The following is a 17,641-nucleotide window of genomic DNA, read 5'->3' on the forward strand; positions in this document are numbered from 1 at the left end:
TTAAAATAATTTTAAATTTAAAAATGAATCCAAGGGAAGGGTTTAGGGAGTGAAGATTCTTGGCTGTCTCATGACAATTATTACAAAACCAGTTCTCATTTCCCAAGTCCTCTGTGGTGGCAGGACCACGGTGCCACCATTCCTGGGAGGGGCTGGCCAAGGTCTCTGGTATGGGGCGATGCCACCTCCAGGTGCCACCATGCCCGTCCCACCTTCCCTTGGCTGCATCGCTCTGGCACGGAGCAGGAGTGTTACTGGACACAGTCAGTTTCAAATCCTGCGTTGCCAACTTGCCTACTTACCCTCCCTGTGCCTCACTGTCCTCATCTGTAAAGTAGGAGTCATGACAGTTCTTGGATCATAGGGAGAGAGCTTGGCTCCTGCTCGCAGGCCCTTTGCCTTACCAGGCATTTCCAGGATTACGTCCCTGCCCGCCACCCCTCCACCCCCCTCCACCCTCCAGACCCCACCCTTGGTCTCCTGAAACCAAGGGATCAGGCCAGGGATGCCTGCAGGGGCAAAGCTGCCGCTGGGCCTGTTCCGGGCCATTCCTTGCCGAGAGCCCTGCCCTTCTGTCCCCACATCCCAGCCCAATCTGGGGACAGGCTTGCCCTGAGCATGGGAGTGGGAAGGGGATGGCAGAACAAGCTCCCCTCACCCCATCCTGGCTCAAAGTTGGTGGTCTAAAGCCCAATTCCCTCCGGTGGGAGAACACACCCTTGCACCATCAGCCCCTCCCAGGCCTGCAGCTCAACCCTCTGCCTCCCAGTCGCCGCACCCATCTCTCCAAAAGCCTCCCTCCAGCTCACGCCCCCCTCAGCTACCCCCATCTCCCCCTTCCCAGCCAGAGTTGTGCACTTGCTGTCCCAGCTTCCCACATCCCCCCACCCCTCAGCCCCCTCTCTGCCGCCTGCCCCTACCCTGTCTCCTTGGTGCCACAAGGATTGCTGGGTTTCCAAACCCAATTGTGAATTTTCCTTCCAGAGCTCCCCAGATTTGGGCTGGGAGGAGGGTGAAGCAAGGGAGGCACTCAGGGCACAGATCTGAAGGAGGCCCCACTCTCACGGTCGTGCACGTGTAGAAGGATCGGCTCCTGACCCTGGGTGCCTCCTTCAACGGTGCGCTCTAGGAGCCTTGCTGGCCCCACCCTAGCCCCCGCCCTGCCTCAGGCTCCTCAGCAGCCCCAACCCTCTCTCTCGGGTATCTTGGACCCCACTTTCCAGGACCCCTCCACCCATCCTGGGCTGCCCTCTCTCACTCTGCAACCTCTTCCCCTCCAGCCCCTCTGCCTCAACCACCACCCTGAGGCAAGGTGCCCCCAAGCAGCCTCTCCACCTGTCTCTGGGACTCAGGCCCCATCACGCCTGTTTCCTAACACTCCCCTCTAGAGCCCTGCAAATATGTTGAGTCCCAGCAGTGTCAGCTCCTTCCCCAGGGTCACGGGCCACGTGGAGGCCCCACTCTCCACCAAAGGACACCCCCTCCCCCCAGGACTCTGCCCGGCTCCTGGACACAGCCATAGTTGCTGCCACTCCTGCCTACCCCAGCCACACTCTGCGGGGTCTATCCCATGTGAACATCTGGCCCTGCCCCTCCTCAATTACAAACCCTTGAGGGTTTCCCATTAGCCTTAGGAGAAAGCCCTGGCTGCCTGGCCAGGCTTCAGCCCCACTGGTCTTTTCAGTCCCCCAACACTCTGGGCTCTCTCTCACCTCTTCTCTTCCCTCCCCGCTGCCTCAAACATGCCCTTCCCTTCTCTCTGCCTTGGAATACTGGATGAAATTTCATTTCTCCACCAAGCAAGGTAGACTCTCCCTTTCCTCTGATCCCACAGCTCTGCCCTACCCCTTCTGTAAACTTGACCTTCATTATAATGACCGGCTGGGTGCACACAGACCTCCTAATATGCTGTCTGGACTCACCAGCAATGGCTCTCCAGTGCCTAGAACAGACTTTGGCCTAGCAGAGGTGCTCCACTGGTATTTGTTGCATGGATGAATAAATTTATTAATTAATACATGAGAGGGATTGACATACAGATGGCTTTCGTGGCTGGTGGCTGGTGGCAGATGAGGGAAGATACGACATAGGCTGCAGCCAGCGCCTGGCCGTGGTAACAGGTGGCTCAAGGGAGAAGGCCACGTCACCTCTGGCAGGCTGGGTGCTGATCCTAATGGCCTGGCAGTGAGGGGCATACACCGCAGAGGCCTATATGAGAGGTAACACCGAGAGGGCAGTTCTGCCCGCCTCTAATTATTGCTTGAATCATTCTGGCAGTGCCAGCTGCCTGCCCCAGGAAGCACGGTCTTGTCCATCACAGTGTGGGCTCCGGGGGCAGCTGCCAGTGGGGAAGACCAGAGGATATTCCCAGGGGCTTTGTGTCTTGGAGAGTGAGGCCAGCCCTGGGCTTGGACCCTGCTCAGCTTCTGTTCTTCCTGCCCCCAGGGTAGAAGAAGGCTGCCCCCTGACTCAAGGGTCCCTCCAAGATGCCTCAGGAGCAAGCCAGCTGGAGGGGATCCACAGCACCCCTGGGCATGGAGTTTCAGATGCTTGGTGTCTGCTGACATGGAAGCCCTTGGGAAGATGGTGCTCGAATCGTCAACTAGGCAGGCAAGTAGCTCAGGCTCGGAAGGAGGCCTTGACCACTCGACCCTTCAGTGGCTGCGGTGGCCGGAAGTTGTTTATCATGTGGATCCTCTCATCATCCTCTGAGGTGAAATGCAGGCTCCGGAACTTCTCCATCTTCAGGAGGCAGAGGGGATGCTCAGGGAGGAATGGGATGTGCTGTGGTCCTCTCTGACCCCAGGCACACTATCTGGCATATGCTGCCCAGCCAGCTCTACCCTTCTCTCCTCCTGGCCCTAGGGTTTGTCCCCACTTCTTCCACTCATCCTTCTCTTTGGGAATCAACCTCACTCACTCACTAAGGGGTCTCTGAACTTGGACCCTGCTCCACCCAGACCCAGCTCCAATACCTTCTAGCTAAGACTTATCAGCAGATGTAACAGTCAGATTCCAACACAACTGGGGTGGTCCCAGGACCCAGGGATCTCCCCTCCCAACATTTGTCCAGGTCCAGCTGGCTCTCAACCAAGAATCTAAACATTTATTAGCAAAAGATAGGAGCCTTGCTGGTGCAAGGACAGACTGTGGGGTGGTAGTGAGGGTGTCACACTGCCCGGAGTGGAGCTGCGCCCTCTACCTGGTGCTCTGGAGGGACCCACCTGCCTCTCCGAGACGCTGATGGGCTCCCGGAGCACAATCCAGGTGACGCTCTCGCTCAGCGGGGGTGTCGTCAGGGAGCCCGGGTAGGTCCAGTAGTGCCGGCTGGCAGGCAGGAGGCACTTGGGGTTGAAGCAGCTGAACTGGGCCTTGGTGCCCTGGGCAGGGTGGGAGGAAACCTGGAATCAGCCCAGATGTCCTACAGGGAGCAGCCCAGCAGCTTTCCCACCCTTGGGCAGGATTCAGGCCTCTCCTGGGCCACCCGTAACAAACTACGGGCAAATGCGTGTGATCCCGGGTGCCATTTTCCAGTGTGGGCCGAGTCCGCGCCACCCCTTGGCTTGTCCGCAAAGGCTGTGACTCTGCAAGCTCTTTGGCCCCCAAGTTCTCTCCTTTGTCCTCAGCTGCCTGCTACCTGGTGTCTGGGCATTGCCTGCCAGGCCACCATTAAGGGGGCAAGAGAGAGTTGATCCTACCCCCAGCCAGGTTCAGGCTGGGCACCACGGGGCCACTTACCCCAATGAAGGAGAGGCCCTGCAGGGGTTCCCCTGCACCTTTTGTCTCGGTGGGGATTGCTGCCAGAGGCAGGGGGAGGGGCCCACTCTGTGGGCTCAGCCTCTTCCTGCCTCCCCTCCAGGCAGCCCTCGGTGGGGCATAGTGGGCCTGGGCTCACCTTAAACCGGACCATGTAGAGGGCATCTGTCAGGCGGTTCATGCCAGGATGCTCATCCCCTGTCTGCCAAGGAGAGGGCAACGTGAGCCCAGCACTCGCTGTGTTCCGGTGCCAGGCCTCTTGTGTCCCTCCTGCGCCAAGTAGTGGCCACTCACCTCCAAGAAGACACCGACCACGGCCAGGCCGTCAGGTGCCAAGGCCGCCTCCCCGAAGGTGCTATACTTCTTGGCGTTCCAGTGGACCAGGTGCAGCTAGGGGGCAACAGAAGGCCAGGCCAGGCCAGGCCAGGGCTCAGTGCCTCCGTGGGGATGGCGGGGGCTTGGAGCCAGGCTTCCCTCACTCCCACCAGACTGCCAGGGACCCCGGGGAGCCCCAGGGGAGCTACCGGTAGCACCTACCCTGCTCTGAGCTGAACCCTTGCCCGGCTCAGGCCCCACCTACCGGTGACCTAGCTGCAAAAAAATGGACCCGTAGCTGAGGGCAGAGAATGAGCAGGACTTATCATATCAGATGGAACCCTTGGGGAAGGCTTTCTAGGCAGCAAGAAAAGTGCAAGCAAAAGCCTGGAGGACCGGAGAAGCCAGGTGTGGGCAGGGCACCCATGCGGGTCACACGCAGGTCAGTGTGGCGAGAGGTCAGGAGGAAAATAAGGCTGGGCAAGGCCAGCAACGCAGGGCCTCGATGCCAGGCTCAGAAGCAATGCGTGGTGGCCAGCCCTGGAAGGGTTCTCAGCAAGCGCGTGGTGGGACTGGATCGGTCCTTCCGAAAACTCCTTCTGGGCACTCAGACCAGGACAACAGTGGGCACAGCCCAGGGGAAAGACCCTGGGCTGGGGACAGAGGCGTGGCTGTCACCAAGGCCCCTGGGTGCTCCCGCTCACCCCCTCTGGAGCCCTGCACCAGGGGCCCTTCATGCCCAGCTCCTTCCCCCCACAGCAGAGGGACTCCCCGGGGAGGAGGGCCCTTACCTCGCTGGGGAACGACCTGCCGTCCACTGTGTGCTCTGAGCCCACACCGTGCTTCTTGCCCCAGTGGAAGTGGAACTGCTTGAGCCGGTAAGGTCCGTCCAGGGGGCCCCCTGTCACCACTGTGGAGAGGGGCAGCAGGCAGTGGGAGGGGACCCATACGGCCCAGTGGGCGGCAGAACCAGCACCAAGGCAGTGGCCCGGTGGGGGAGGGGATATTTTTCACTTGGAAAACCGACTGGTCTGGGTCAGTCCCAACTAGCCCCCTCGGCCCTTAGCGGGGTTAGGGCAGGAATCCTGGCAGCCTACAGGGGCCGAGGGGGCTGGGATCGACAGGGCACAACCTTCCATCTGGCATCCTCCCCACTCCCGCCCAATCTCCTATGGAAGCTGGGCGACCATTAACAAGAAGCCTCCACTTCTGGGCCATGACCCACTGCAGAATTCTCATAATGTCCCACAAGGAATATTATTATCCCTAATTTATAAAGGAGGAAACCGAGGCACAGAGAGGGCAAGGCATTTGTTCAAGATCACACAGCAAGGCTAAGGATATGAGCCTGTATTCCTGAGTCCAGGACCTAGCAGGGAACTTTTTCTGCCCCAGAGGAGGTAACTGTAGCCAGCTCCTGAATGTCCCCATCCTCCTGGCCAGGCCAGGTCCTTCCAGTGAGCCCCCCAACAGTGGCCTCTTTGTGCTGGTTTTGTGACTTTCCCACCCTGATGTCCGGTGAGCTGGGGCCACACACAAGGCCTTCTGGGACTGATTGAATTTCCAGCTGAAAGGGATCTGGCAGGGGAGGGGGCCCCAGCCCAGCCTGAATGTGAGCCTCTGGATCAGGTGACAGCCCCAGGCTCAGAGTTCCACTGGCCCTTCCATGATGGGTGACTGGGGCCTTGGCCCCCACGAGCCCCCTGCGGGAGAAGAGGACAGTCAAGAGGCCCCGCCCTGCTGCTCTGACTTAGGTGAGAAGCAGGGCCTGTCCAGGGCAAGGCTGGGCAGCTGACAAGAAGTCTGGGGGTGGCAGCCATGGGCAGGTCCCAATCAGGCAGGTCACACAGCCAGGGAGCGGCAGTGCCTCAGTGATTTTACTCTCCAGCCCACCCTCTCTCCACTGGCTCCCCGCCCCCTCAGGCCTGGGTCTTCTAGCTTGTCCCAGGTTGCACAGTCCGTGGTCCAGAGGCATGCACACTTGTCCTTGCCCCCACTGTAGTTGTCTTCATTAAACTACTGATGTCAGAGTTGAACCCTCAGTGCCTACTGAATGTCATTAGAAGGGAGAGCCATGTGCAAACTTTGTAAGTGGTTATCTAGGGTCACCTAGAGTCCCATGCACCCTTCCTAAAGCTCTAGATGAGAGGCCTATCTCAGAATTCTGTGCCAGGAAATGTTTTGTTCTCTTTCCTAAGAATCTGTTGGACTTCGTTTTACAGGTAAGAACTATAACTGATCCTCTTCCCTTTTTTTCCTAGCCTACCAGGGAACTCAGGGCTAAGTAATGAAAATCCCCCACATCACAAAAAGTCTCACTTCCCCTCCTCTTCTCTGCCCTTTTGTTTGCTGTTTGAAACTTAAGGTCCCTCGAGACTTTCAGTGTGTGGAGGGGAGGAGGGAAGAGGTAGAGTACCAGTGACTTCCTTACACAAGAAACTCTAGCAGGTTCCCTCCTCGCCCCACTCACGGCCACTACCCATCCCCCCCCCCCCCCCCCCAGGTCTGGTCACCAAGGAGGACTCCTGTACCTCTGACTAGGAATTTATCATGAAAGAAACTGGGAAGGGCAAAGGGCAAAGAAACCTCAGAAGGAGCCGCTGCAAGCACGCACTGGCCTGTCACTGGTCCAAGCTGGTTTGGACCTTGAGGTGGTGGCCCGATTGGGAAGGGAGACCTGTGGAGCAGATGAGGCTGGTTCTGGCACTCCCCAGCTCAGTGAGCCTCCACTTGTCCATCTGAGAGGTGGATTCTTAAGAGGAATCAATGAGCTGCCTGAGACCTTAGCAAGGGACCTGGCATACAGAATATTTTAGTTCTCTTCCCTCCCTGCTGGGTCTGGCCAGATCACACAGAGAGGAGGGCTTGGCCTTAGGCCACACAGCAGGTCCGTGAGTGAAAACAAACCCAACCTAAAGCAGGAACTGGAAGAAGGAAGGCAATTAGCAATTCTTGAGTATCAACTGTATGCCAGCATTACAAACATCATTTCTTTTTTTTTTTTTTTCATTTTTCCTCTCCGTGACCCTAGAGAGTAGGTCCTTACTGCTCCTGTTTTATGGATAAGGAAACTGAGGCTCAGGTCAAGGCTTCACAGCTGATGAGCAGTGGGCCCCCACCCCTTTCTACCACAGCACGCCACCGCTCCTGAGCCTGCCCAAAGCAGGGCTAGGAGTGGGGGTGACAGGCTTTGGGAGGGGCCACTCACCGGTGCGGTCATCGCTGTCGCTGAAGTCCACCTGGACAGAGTGGCCATTGTTGGCAATGCTGAGGGATGTACAGGCCTCGTAGGAAAGTTCTAGTGGCCGCAGACTGGGTGAGTACACAGCCTGGCTGGATACGATGTTGATGGGTGACTGGCGGTCGCCCTGGGCAATGGGATACAGCTTGTGCCAGTGCGAGGGGCCTGCAGGTGGAAGGAGGAGCAAGGGCTCAGGCCGGCTCGGCTCTCCAGGCTGCAGGCTGAAGGCCCACGGGGGCTGGTCTCCATGCCATCCTCCCAAAGTCCAGCTCCTACTTTGGGCGTGGGCAGCTTGAAGCTGCAATCTCCAATCTGCCCCTTCCCCTCTCAGCCTCCATCGCCTTGTCTGTCAAATGGCCTCACTAAAACCCACCTCCCAGAGCCAGGAGGAGACACAGAGAGGTAATCCACGGCAGGGAACATAACACAGCTACATGCTCAGAGGAGGTACCGGGTAGGGGTCCTCCAAATATCTAACACACGCTCAGGGAGGCCCCTGGCTACCTGAAGTCCCTGGCCTGACCCTAGAGAGTATCTGGCCTCCTCCTGCATGGGGCACCCGATGGGTGTTTGTGATAAGAACAAAACTTCACATCAGCCTGGCTTTTGCTCTGTGATATGCATTTGCTCACTGGCCCCTCACAATTACCGTGTGAAGTAGGAACCAGCATCTAAGTCCCATTTCACAGATGAGGGAACTGAGGGCCACTGACGCGTGCACACACACGCCTGAGCACTAGTGAGCACACAGCACCCAGCTCCTATCCTCAGGCATGTGCCAACAGGTCCATGGAGAGCTTTAAAGGTGCACACACGTGTGCACTCACCTGGGCTCACTGAGCCCAGAGCGGCAGGACCCAGTAACAAAATGTGTACAAACACTACACACACACAAACTCACACAGCCCCGCCTACCACATCCAACGCATTTATAGTCACCCTCACACTCTGCTGCAAACCCAGGTCCGCACGAAGGGCTCACAGAAAACCTCACGCCTATGCACACGCACCTGCACACACCCCCCACGCGCGCCCACCACCTGCCTCCCAGAGGCTCCATCTGCAGCCGGGAGGCTCGGCATCTCCCTGGGGAACATCCTGAGATGCAGCTTATTTTTAGAGCCACTGCCGGCTGGTGCTTCTCCCCCTTTTTTGGCTTCTTAAGTTTTCCTGGGAAAACAGCAGCAGGTGCCGACAGAGTCGTGTCCCCAAAAGATGACTCAGAATCGCGGCCAGCCCCACTGGGTTATTTTTGAAGCCCTGTGAGCACTGCCACATGCCAGCACCTCTGTTCTCTGTCCTGTTCCTCAGTGACCTTAGACTGAGCCACCCAGGTGTGGCAGGGTGAGGGACAGGGCCCTGAGGGTACCCGGTCCTTGGGATAGGTCCGCAGGATACCGGAAGCTTAGAGCTGGTGGGCAGGACTAGCAAGAAGGGCTGGAGCCCTGGCCTCTGGGAGCAGCACCCAGAGGCCGGCTTGGAGCTGTGCACACTGGTGCTGCCGGGAAGATGATCTTCTGTGGGTTCTGCCAACCCGCTGCTTCTCTGCCTCGTTCATCTCTGAAGGAATTTAGAGCTGCCTTTGTCCAGCTCTTCCCTGCAAAGAAGATCTGGGATTCCCCCCAAATATGCTTCTGTATCCTTGACTCCCTCTAGCCTTTGGCAAAACTTCCTGACCCCCAGGCTGCAGGCCAGCAACCCCTCCGACGGTGACTCCCTCTCCCTAGAGAAGTGGGGATGCGGGATCCTCCTTCCACCAGCACTTCCCTTCTACTCACCCCCACCTGCCTGCTGGGTACCCAGGTTCCTCCTAGAAGCCTAGCAGACCTTAGGTCCTCATTGTTCACATCGGGGAAGGGGGAGGGGAATGCCCCAGGCTTGGGGTCCCTTACCCCTGTTTCTCCACCCTGGCTCAGTGAGAAATAGCCCAGAACCCAGCTGATCTGCCCCCCCACCCACCCTCAAGTCATCTAACTCCTACCGTCTTCCTTCCCCAGCATCCATCTCTAAGGAAACTGAGGCAGGGTCGAGGAGCTATCCCTCTCGGTCAGACCCGGAGGCTGGCCACGGGCTTCCACCGTTCACAACCGCACGTGCTCCGACACCCTGCTCAGGGTAGACGCCCCCACACATGCGCGCGCCCCCAGACGCCCCCTGCCCTCACATACCAGGCGACACCGCGTCTCGGACGCTTCTGCTGGGAAACTCTCTCCCGGGGACGCCGCGCCCTTGCCCACGCTGAGCCCAGCTCCCCGCAGGTTCCCGCACACACGCAGTGCGCGCTCCCCGCAGACACCCGCGCACAGCGCTCCTCCCTCGACCGCCCCCTACCCCCACCCCGCTGTCCTAGGCCCCCTCCACCCCTCGGCGCCCGCCCGGGCTGACTGAGTTGAGTGAATGTTGGGGCCCGGATCCAAGCAAGCGCGGCGTCAGGGGCTGCGCGGAGGAGGCGGCAGGACGTGCCCAGCCGCCCGGTGGCTCGCTCGTGGCAGGGCCCCCCGGGGCGCAGCGCGGACCTGGAGCCGGGCGAGGGGTAACCAGGGCTCGGACCCCGCGGCGGGCCGGGTTCCTGGGGCGGGGGGACGCGGGGTGCGGGGTCGGGGTCCGGGCCCGGTCTGGGTGGGGGTGAGGGGCGGGTTGCGGGTCGTGGGTCTGGGATCCCAGGCTGGGCGCGAGGGTGAGGGGCGAGTCGGGACGGGTCCGGGCTGGCCGGGGTCTACCCCTACCGTCGTCCTGGCCGTAACCCCAGCCGTGGTGGCCGGTCATGCCGCTGCCGTCCCCGCACCCGTGCACCTGCCCGCTCGGCTCGATTCTCCTGGCTCGGGATGCGGCCCCGGCCCGGCTCGCTGGCGCGGAGCAGCCTCTTAAAGCCGCGGCAAGCGGGAGGAGCGGTTCCCAGGGGACCCGCCCCCTCAACCGCCAACGGTGAGAGCGAGGCCGGCTCGGCCCCGCCCCCCGGCCGTAGAGCTTAAAGTCGAGTTGGGGGTTCCGGGGAGGTAAGCTTCTGCCCCCACCCCTCACCTTCGTCCTGGCCAGATGACTCTCCTTTCCCCTGCACGTGGATGGATGCTAGAGCCTGAGAAACCACTCCACGCTGTGGGCCGACCCCTTCTCTCCATATCCCACCCCCTCCCCAGCCACCTGGGCCCTGGGCCCTGGACCCTGAGTCCTTCCTCCGGGATGTGGAGAGTTTCCTTAAACTGTAAATCAGAGTTTGCAGTTTGCCAGATGCTGTGGCAGGTGCTGGACCAAGCTTTGGGCCATTCCTGTCATTTCACCCTCTCACCTACCCTACGACATTGGGTACTTCCATTAGTCCTATTAAACCGAGGAGGGAACTGAGTCCCAGAGAGGTGCAGTTACTTGCCCAGGGTCATGCAGCCAGGAAGTGAGGGACTCACACCCAGTTCGTCTCTCTCCAGATGCTGTGCTGTTTACCACCTCCCTGTCGACGCTACAGGGCAAGAGGGTCTTGTGGGTGTGGGGGTCTGTGAGACCTGGGGTAGAAGGGAGGGGGCAGGACTGGCAATCCAAACTTCTGGCGAAGCAGAACCAGCACCCCTAAAGGAAGGAGTAGGGAGGGGTGGCACCAGCCAGGGGGCATGGAGACAGACAGACCCACATATACCAGCTGACTTTGCCTACCTCACAGTTCAAGGTCAGAGGCCTCTCTCTCATTCTCTCTGCTGCTTCCTCTTTCTGTTTGTTCCTCTTCTCCTTGGCTCCATATGACCTTCGGCACACCTGTCTGGGGCTCCAGCGCTCCACCCTGTGCTCCAGCTCAGGGCCTGCGCTAGTCCAGCATCCCTTCCCCGCCCACTTCAATGAGGTCTGGTCCTTACTGTGCCCTCCACCTGGTACCTTCTCTGCCTCCCACCCACTGATTCCACCCAAGCCAGTCTGATTCAGCTTTGCATGTGGTCCCAATGCCAAGGATAGGGCTTGTCTCTGGGTAGGCCTTAGCAGGCAGTTTTTGGAAGACAAACAGATGGATGGATGGAAGGATAGACAGATGATCCCACCCAGGGCCCCATGCCCAGCAGGAGTTGGAGGGTCATTTGTAGAATGTCTGCCTGGCAGACCTTGACCATGGGACTCGGCCCATGGCTGACCTTGTGAAAGAGTCTGGCATCCTGTCTGCCGGGCCCCCCTGCTCTCTGTGCTCTCTTTTTGTTTGTTTGTTTAAGATTTATTAGTTAATTTATTTATTAACACACACACACACCATTGTTTTAGGCTAGCTGTCTGTTTTCTGTGTCTATTCGCTGTGAGTTCTTTTGTGTTTGCTTGTCTTCTCACCAGGAACCAATCCTGGGACCTTCCAGAGTGAGAGAGAGGCACTCAATCTCTTGTGCCATCTCAACTCCCTGGTCTGCTGCCTCTTATTGTCTCTTCTCTGTGTCTCTTTCTGCTGTGCCTGCTCTCCGTGCAGGCCAGCATGCCACACGGGTCAACACTCCATATGAGCCAGCTATCTGCTTGGGTCAACTCTCTGCTCGGGTCACCTCGCCACACAGGCCAGCTTGCCTTCACCAGGAGGCCCTGGGAATCAAACCCTGGACCTCCCATATTGTAGATGGGAACCCGGTCACTTGAGCCACATCCACTTCCCTCTCTGTGCTGTCATGATTTCCTCCCAGGCTCTGAACCCCAGATCCCCAGATAGAGTTGTGGAGATTAATTGTTGACTCAGCAACCACCTAGTGGCATCAGTGACTTCCCCAGCCCTGCTGGAAGCCCCTTTCTGATCTAGGAATGGGAAGGGGCCCTTAATATAAATCTGACCCTGGGGATGGGGTAGGGAACTCATGGTAGAGGAGTGACCTCAGGATGAGCATGTAACAGAGAAGCCAACACTGTCAAGGCTTCAGGCCTCCAAGTCAGAAACATCATTTCCAGTCCAAGAAGACAAAAGCATGCTTTCAGGTGAGCCCTGCAGCCTCCCTCCCCTCCCAGCCAGGCCTGCCACCCTTGTCCTGGGGGAAGGGGATGGGGGGAGTTCCAGTACTCTCAGGAGCCTGGGAATGGACCCACATGTGTCTACTCCATGGGCCCACTCCCTCCCAGCAACCCAGGCTTTTATTTTTTTTATATTCATTTATAGTACAAAAAATAAAGTTGAGATTATTCTTTAAGCTCAGAGAGGTTGAATGATGAGCTGAATGATAGTGCAAGGATGAAAACCCAGGGCTACTGATTCCCTCAATCAGTGTTGTTGGTAAAATTGTGAGGAGGGGGAGGAAGTGGATTGTGGATTTTAAATTTGATTCTCATTTGTATACATTTGTGAGAACTCTCTCAGGAAGGACTTCAGAGAAGCTGGTGAGCTTGCTTGCCTCCAGGAAGACCGGATGGGTGGGGGGAGAGTGTGGAATATGGTTATAATCTCCTACTTTATACTTTTCGAAAGAAGGAAAGTGTGTCATTACATTTTTAACAACCATATAAAAATTGATTCAATTCTTTCATACCTACAGTCTGTCTACAGCTCTTCTCCAGTTACTGGGAACTCAGGCAGGTGAGAGGAGCCAATGGAGCCTGCCCTTCTCAGGTGAAGCTCTGGTTGTCCCCTGTAGTCCACTCAGGTGAACTTTAGGAGAGCCTGCGCGTTCATTCAGGCACCTCCAACCTCAATTAGGTGGTGTCTTTAAAGCTGACTTGTTTTGTTTGCTCAGAAGTTTACTCTTTGGTCTCACTGGCGTCAGCTCCTCCTTGTTTTTGCTGTTTATGGTAGGCAGTAGAGGGCAGTGGCCCTGGAGGGAGGTGAAGGAGGGGAGGCATGAGCAGCTTGCACAGCCACACCCTAGTCCAGTGACCTTGGCCATATCTCACTTCTGTTTTCCAGGGTACAGTGTTTTTGTTCTGCAATAAGGTGATCACCCCTGTTTTGCCCACCTTATGGTGAACAGATATCCAATGCTGCACTAATAGGCAGAATCATGCCTCCCTTTCACTGTAGGTTTTGTACAGGGCCATTGGGCCAGGTTGAAAGCTCTGTGGGCAGGAGACACTAATGTCAAGAATATAGTTCCTTCTATTTAGAAAAAAAAACACATTTCACTCCTGGTGTGTGTGTGTGTGTGTGAGATGATGGAATGAGCATGGCCTGTGAACTCAGATCTGAGCTTGGCTCCCAGCATTATAGGCTATGTGACTTGGAGTAAGTTACTTCACCTCTCCAAGCCTGACTTTTCTCATCTATAAGATGGGAATAGAGCATCTAGAGAGTTATTGGAAAGGTCAGGTGAGTTGGTGTCTGTGAGACTCCTGGTACCAAGGACATTTGCTCTTTCCTTTCTTTAACTTGTTGGGCATATTTAAAACCAAGAACTCACTTTTTCCAATTTTAGTAGTGGCACCTATACATTGCAGAAAATTTGAAAGAATCAAGAAAATCATGAAGAAGAAAATGATAATAACTGGTCATCTCAATATATACTTGGTAGTACTTACACAAACAATAAAAAAATTAAACAAAATCAGGGTCACATGTATAGCTTTGTGACCAGTATTTTTCACCTAATGGTCTCTGGTAAATATTTCCTCATACTCTTGACCATCTTGGAGGACTTGATGCTTAATAATTACACACTGATCTGGTTTATGGGTGGTTTCCAGTTTTCACTATTGTAAATACAACTGCAGTGAAAGTCCTTATATACACATTTATGTGTGTGTGTCTGATGATTTCCTTAGGATAAATTGCTAGAAATGGAATTACCAAATCAGATGATATACAGTGTCAGTAACACATTTTAAAATGTAGAAAGTAAGGCAAAAGTGGTTTTCAAAAATGTATTCTTTCATTCAACAAGCATTTATTGAAGACATATTAGATATCAAGTGCTGGACCAGCCACAGGTGATAGAATAGTGAATGATACAGATCCAAAGCTGCTTCAGGATGCTTATGTGGTTGGGGGGAGACAGGCAAGAGTTTGGCTAATGATGAGGATGTGGAGAAATAGGAACCCTCCTTCTTTGTTAGTGGGAATGTAAAATGGTGCAGGCAGTTTTCCAGCTCCTCAGAAAGTTAAGTCTAGAATGCCATATCACCTGGCAATCCCATTTCTATGTATGTACCCCAAAGAACTAAGCAGGGACTCCAACAAATATTTGCACTGTGTTCATAGCAACATTATTCATAATTGCCAAAAAGAGGAAGCAATCCAAGTGTCTGTCAATGAAAGAATGGATAAACAAAATGTGGTCTATACATATAATGGAATACTACTCAGCTGTAACAAGGAATGAGGGAAGTGGATGTGGCTCAAGCAATTGGGTCCCCGACTACCATGTGGGAGGTTTAGGGTTTGATTTCCAGGGCCTCCTGGTGAAGGCAAGCCTGGCCGTGTGGCAAGCTGGCCCGAGTGGAGTGCTGGCCCGAGTGGAGTGCTGGCCCACACAGGAGTGCTGGCCCATGTGGCAAGCTGGCTAAAGCAGAGAGCTGGAGCAAGAGATACAACAAAAAGAGACACAGAAGGGAGACATACAAGCTACAACATGGATGAACCTTGAGGATATCATGTTGAATGAAATAAGCCAGACACAAAAGAAATTGTTTTCAGTGATATGAAATAATTAGAATATGCAAATTCATAGAGTTAGAAATTGGAATACAGATTACCAGGGGTAATCTGGTGGTACCCATTTTGGTACCTCAGGGGTAGGGGTGGAAAATGCTTTAACTGGTACAGAATTTCTATTTGGAGTGATGAAAAAGTTTTGGTAATGATTGGTGGTGATAGTAGCATAACATTGTAAACATAATTAACACCACTGAATTGTATATTTGAAAGTGATTAAAATGGGCAATTTTATTTGTATACATGTTACCAGAATAAAAATTAAATAGAAAATAAACCATAAAACTGTACAACACTTAGAATAATCCTTAATGTAAATTATGGACTAGGTTAATAGTAATAGTATAATTGTAATAATGTTGTTACATCAGCTATAACAAAGGGAACACAGTATACAAAATATTAATAACAGAAAATCTTGTGTGTGTTTATGTAGGGTATATGGAACTCTGAACTTTCTGTATGATTTTTCTGTAGACCTACAACTGTTCTAATTTTTTTTTAATGAAAAATTAATGGATCTTCTTACAGAATGTTTGATAGAAGGAAGTAGGGAACAGGAGGGAGGGAGAGAGGAAGTCTTAAAAAGGGAAGAGCTTTCTTTTATCAACCCCATTGGCATTTCAATTTTTGTTTTGGTTCATATATTTTCTAATATGTAATAAAAATAGTCTTAGAAAGATATAAAATTCTAGATATATGGTAAAATTCTACAAATAAAATGTTGTTTTCATCTTGGGGGCAAAAAAGAGAGTTGGCCAATGAGTGGCAAGGTGAGAAGAGCTAGGAGGGGCAAGGATAGGCAGGGAGGGCTCATGGCCAAGGCCTGGGAGAGCATCCTGGGTTGTGATCATCTTCCCTAGTTGGTTTCCCAAAGACTCTAAACTCTTTGGGGTAGAGCTAGTACCAAACTTCTTCCATTAAAGGAGCACGGGCTGATCATGGCTGGTCAGGCTGCAGTGTGGATTGCATGGCAAACTCAGCACCCACACTGGGGACCTTCTCAGGGACCCCTGCCTCCCAGGCTCAAACCCCTTCTACACCACCTGTCAGGAAATGCCCAAGCAGATGCTGGTTAGGCTGACATGTTCTGAGGGTCGACCACATGCCAGGAAAGGACCAGATCCTCCCAGCACAGCCTCATTAATTTCTCCAACAGCCCCACCAGATAGATACTAATAATAACATGCTCACATGTACCGGGCTCTTACAATGTTCTAGGCCCTGATCTGTTTCATGCGTATTTTTTCCAAACATCTCTTCAGAAGAACCCCATTAGGCAGTTATTATCATCCTCATTTTACAGATGAGGATAATGAGGTTCAGAAGAACAGATTAAGTTGGCCAAAGTCACAAAAGCTAAGAGGAGGAGATGGAGTAAGACACTACCTTGTAGAAGACTTATTGCCCCATCATGCACTCACCTGCACATCCTGCAGGAAAAGTCATACTGAGGTACCTTTTTACAGATGCCACCAACACAAACCTTCTCAAAATCATGTGTTTCTTTCAGGGGCAATGTGGCTTCCCTCCAGTTTTGGGGGTGTTTCCATTCATTTAGTTCATGACTGCACTGAGCATGAGAGATTGCGCAGTGAACTGTCACCTGTTGCCTTTTGGCCTTCTGACTTTCCCTGGGTGTATTTTATTACCCCTTTTATTTTACCTGTCCAAACCAGAGAAGGAAATATGACAGCATAAGCACACAAGTAGCTGGGAAAGCCTCCTGCCTCTATTTCCCATCAGCTGTGTCCCATGGTGCTGGGTAGGAGCCAGGGAAGTCATAGGAAGGTGCACTGGTCCTGGACACAGCACCCAGGGGGGATTGCATCTATCATTTCTGCATCATTACCATCCAACCACACCCTGCCCTGTGTCCATCCCTGAGAGGGGTGGTGGTGAGCATGGGGATTTGTGCTCACTTCTACCTTATTTCAGGCAATTATTAACCTGAAGGTAAATGTAAGGTCTGGGAAGTAAAGGAGAAGGAATCCTCATCTCCTTCCCTATCTGATCTCCTGGCTTCCAGCTCTTCTTTCTCTCCCATCCATATGGGGAAGCCCCATTCCTTAACACCCAGTCCCAGAGGGCAGCCATCCTCTTTTTTAATTTTTTAAAATTATTTATTTTTTAAAATCTGCTCCCCCCCAGGTGGCTTTTTGTGTGCTGTCTGCTCTCTGTGTCCATTCGCTGTGCGTTCTTCTGTGTCTGTATTATTTGTTTTATTTCCCCTCCCCCCTTGTGGCTTGCTTGCTGTCTGCTCTCTGTGTCCATTCGCTGTGCGCTCTTCTGTGTTTTTGCTTGTCTCCCTTTTTTGTTGTGTCACCTTGCTGAGTCGGCTCTCCACCGTGCTTGCCGGCCAGGCCTTGCTCTGCAGCGCTTGCCGGAGAGCCTGCCTTCACAAGGAGTCCCCAGGACGCAATCCCAGGGCCTCCCATATGGTAGACAGGGGTCCAACTGATTGAGCCACGGCCGCTTCCTGACCATCCTCTTTTTGAAAAGTGGCTCTTTTCAGGAAGCGGAGGGCTTTACATTCCTCTTTGCTTCTATGTTCATGGTCCTCACAACCTAATCCCTGCTGCCTTTCAAATTTGTGGTGACCATCCCCTCCCCGACTCCCCCTACAACAAACTTTCTCTAGTATCTCTGGCCTACCATGCCTTTTCTATCTCCCAAGGATGACACCTGCTGTTCCTTCTGCTTAAAATACCTTTTCATCCCAACATCCGGGGTGGATGGGGTTC

General features: G+C 54.1%; 1 protein-coding gene across 2 annotated transcripts; it reads right to left on the reverse strand.

The window, feature by feature from the left end:
- Window positions 1-1,972: 1,972 nt before the first annotated feature.
- On the reverse strand, window positions 1,973-10,205 carry CA7 (carbonic anhydrase 7). 2 transcript variants are annotated; one of them, XM_004460897.4, is made up of 7 exons: window positions 10,039-10,203; window positions 7,280-7,477; window positions 4,863-4,981; window positions 4,051-4,146; window positions 3,896-3,958; window positions 3,225-3,380; window positions 1,973-2,742 (listed from the first exon to the last, which is right to left on the reverse strand). In XM_004460897.4, exons 1-7 carry the CDS (start codon window positions 10,076-10,078, stop codon window positions 2,620-2,622), a joined length of 795 nt encoding a protein of 264 aa, XP_004460954.1. In that variant the 5' UTR covers window positions 10,079-10,203; the 3' UTR covers window positions 1,973-2,619. The 2 variants fall into 2 exon arrangements, with proteins under 2 accessions (XP_004460954.1, XP_004460955.1); XM_004460898.4 differs by lacking the exon at window positions 3,896-3,958 and having other exon boundaries at window positions 10,039-10,205.
- Between the last annotated feature and the right edge of the window lie 7,436 nt (window positions 10,206-17,641).

This window comes from Dasypus novemcinctus, chromosome 18, assembly GCF_030445035.2.
Source record: "Dasypus novemcinctus isolate mDasNov1 chromosome 18, mDasNov1.1.hap2, whole genome shotgun sequence".
In the NCBI taxonomy this organism is placed as follows: domain Eukaryota; kingdom Metazoa; phylum Chordata; class Mammalia; order Cingulata; family Dasypodidae; genus Dasypus; species Dasypus novemcinctus.

What these genes read in the sequence shown, in the direction of transcription:
- CA7 (XM_004460897.4), bottom strand. Translation starts at nt 10,078, where the DNA reads ATGACCGGCCACCACGGCTGGGGTTACGGCCAGGACGACG. An exon ending in GGGTTACGGCCAGGACGACG is followed by an intron (nt 7,478 to 10,038) that starts GTAGGGGTAGAC and finishes TTCCACCTGCAG; the next exon opens with GCCCCTCGCACTGGCACAAG. An exon ending in TCTACATGGTCCGGTTTAAG is followed by an intron (nt 3,381 to 3,895) that starts GTGAGCCCAGGC and finishes CACCCTGCCCAG; the next exon opens with GGCACCAAGGCCCAGTTCAG.